General features: G+C 63.9%; 1 protein-coding gene across 1 annotated transcript; it reads right to left on the bottom strand.

The window, feature by feature from the left end:
• Nucleotides 1–132: 132 nt before the first annotated feature.
• MNEG_14763 (hypothetical protein) lies at nucleotides 133–1,360 on the bottom strand (the record flags this gene model as incomplete). The annotated part of the gene is made up of 2 exons (XM_014036767.1): nucleotides 133–138; nucleotides 512–1,360. The coding sequence occupies 2 exons, from the start codon at nucleotides 1,358–1,360 to the stop codon at nucleotides 133–135; spliced, it is 855 nt and encodes a 284-aa protein (XP_013892221.1).
• Nucleotides 1,361–2,879: the final 1,519 nt, after the last annotated feature.

Raw genomic sequence — 2,879 nt, 5'->3', positions numbered from 1 at the left:
GTATCACGAAGCTGCAAGAAGGGAAGACTGTCATTGACACCACCGCCTGAAACGTGGCGCCAGTGTCGATCACCCTCACAACTAGCAGGTTCGAGACCTGCGTGGATGGGGTGCGGCCGTGCGCACGGCATGCTAAGCCTGGGCTGTGGGCAAGAACGGGTGCTGTCCCGCTCTTCTCGGGCGGCAAAGGGCGTGGCGTGGGCGTGGACGGCGCAGGGGGCGCTCCGCGGAATAATCCCAGCCGCGACGCGCGGCCAGGGCGCGTGCAGAGCGGCTGCAGCGCGCCGCAGGACCCTGAGGCCACAAGCGGGCAGACTGCGGCCGCCTCAAAAGCGGCGCCGGCTGCTTCGGCCGCGACCAGGCGGCGCCTGCCCCGGCCCCATGTCACCCTCACAGGTGATGAACCACTGACGTCCCCGCCCCAACCCCACCGGCTCAGCCCGCCGCCCTTCCCTTCAACCAGCGACAGCAGCGCAGAGCCCCCCACTGGAAACATCCCGTGAGTTCTCACCGGGAACGCCACTGGCCCGCACGTCACCGGCGGGAACCTCGCAGAGTACCTGAAAACGGTCGTGCCGCACACCTGCTGCCCCATGCCCGGCGCCGCGGGCGCCTTTTGGGGGCTGCCGTCGAGCGGGACGATCTGGACGTTGTTCAGGTTGTAAGGCGTCGCCCTGCCGCCGGCGTTTGAAAAAAACATGGTGTCTGTCACCTCTGCGCAGCGGCCCGGGGACGGCTGGGGGCCGTAGGGATCTATGGGGTATGGCGCAAACCCCGAGAAGCCGTTTGGGGGCCCGAACTGGTCAAACGCGATCGACCCGACGCGCAGCTCGGCGCGCTGCTCCGGGTCAAAGTTGAAGGGCGGAGGGAAGCTGTAGGTGCAGCGAGCGGTCAGCCCGGGCTGCTCCAGCCTGGCGGTCGCCGCGCCGCCGTCGAACTTGCAGGGGGCGGACGCGGACTTCTGCACCGCGCCCAGCGGCCCCGCCGCCTGCCAGAGCTCGACGATAGGGGGCTTCGCCACGAGGGTGTACCCGTCGCCGCCGCTGTCCTCAGGGGCGCGCCGCTGGACGGTCAGCACCCCCTCCAGGCGGCCGGCGATCACCCTCGACTCGCGGGTGACCTGGGCCGTGTACACCGCGGTGCCGCCGTCGGTGGCTGTGTAGACCAGGTTGACCGGCCACACCCCCTTGGTGGGGCGCCCCCAAGAGTATGTGACTGCCCACGGCTGGGCGACCTGATTCGGCCGGCCCTCAAAAAAGAGGTTGACCGGGACCGCCGCAGACGGCGGCGCCGTGGCGAGCGCCATGAAGAGCGCCAGCAGCAGCGAGTGGGGGCGAGGGCGGAACCGCGGGAGCACCATTGCCGCTGACGCGGGCCCGCGCGCTGCGCTGTGCGCGCGCAGCACGTCGGTGTGCTTCATTTCGGTCGCAACACCTCCTGCGGGTAAGAGAAGCGGCGCCACTTGAACTTGGTTTCATCACAAGCTCTGTGAGCACTGATTTCCCCGTTGCGACTGCGCCTCACCCTGCTCATCTCTGGTTGTGCCGAGTTACCCAGCTTCGGAGGTGAGCCGCACCCGCTCCACTATTGAGCATAATATCTTGATACTGCGTGTCTTATGTAATCATCGTTAGTAACCCGTGAGTGTTGCCCTGTCGGCTGGGTTGAAGCTCAGTTGCGTCGACAACAGGGAAGTGCGAGAACGGACGTGACTGGTGTAAACGTGGTACTTAACGCGTAAATTGTTGTATACAAGGAAGAGCACGGAGTGTTCCTGCCGCCTGGCACCTTGGGTCGCGGGTGGGACGGTGGGGCAGTGAGTGCAGGTCGCTGCTTCCGCCACGATGCCAGGTCCCTGGAAGCGCCGTTCGTGAACCAGCACATGTGGGCTGCTTGCTTCACTGCAATTGGCTGCGGTACGCCTACAAAGTCCAGCCCACACATCTGCACGGCTGTGGACAGCCGCGTCCGGCCCTGTTCATCCTCACCCGCCAATGCTGATGCGACGCCGCAACTGCCTCGAGAGAGAGCACTTGCTACCCTAATTTAAAAAAAGATCAATACAATGCATAGGAGACATCACCGAAGTCGCATGCATGCAGTGAGGAGCACGTCGTCACCCTGTGGTGACCGGAGGAGCCCACCGCGCACCGTAGACACCCACACTCCAAATGCGGCATGCAGCAGTGTGCACAAAGCGAGTTGGGTATCCCTGCCCGCCCGCATCCCTCATGCAAAGAGGTACATACTCGGGGCTTGCCAGGGCCAGCTTGGCGTACGGGGGCCTCTGCGGGTCTCCAGCTGTGCCACTGTCACATTCTCTTGGTGTACCTGCATCTTGCTGACTGGGCTGAATGGGCGTTGGTTGAAGGGGGGGGGGGCCAGCATGCAAGACCCCATTTTTGACAAATGGCTGCCGAAACTTGCAACAGCGTCAAGTCGCTCGTCGCATATAATTGTGAAGTTTGCGTCGTGGGACCCTGCAGTGATGGAATGCTGCAGAGTTTGAGGCCGATGCGCCTGGTGATGCAGCAATGATGCCTCTCTCAAAACATCAATTTGTTTTCCACGTGAGTGCACACTCTTATGGACAGCCAGCCATGCCTGCAGTACCCTGATCGTGGGGTTTGCTGCGTCACAAGCCTCCGGCTCGGCACCTGCGCGTGCAGTACCTTGGGCCTGTGTCAGACAGCAGGGCTCATGTTGCCATCGAGGCGATGAATGTCACAGTTCAACCTCGCGGGGGGTCCTGGAGCGTGGCTGGCCTGGGCGTGCTGGGGGAGGCAGCGCTCAACCGTACAGGGCGGGTACGGTGCCTTGTGTGGGGCCGGGGGCCGTTTTGATTTTTATTTCTATGTCGAGGGGGTGTGCGCAGGCGT

The sequence above is a fragment of the Monoraphidium neglectum genome (genome assembly GCF_000611645.1).
Source record: "Monoraphidium neglectum strain SAG 48.87 unplaced genomic scaffold scaffold04744, whole genome shotgun sequence".
In the NCBI taxonomy this organism is placed as follows: domain Eukaryota; kingdom Viridiplantae; phylum Chlorophyta; class Chlorophyceae; order Sphaeropleales; family Selenastraceae; genus Monoraphidium; species Monoraphidium neglectum.
This window is presented reverse-complemented; position numbering and strand designations above follow the sequence as displayed.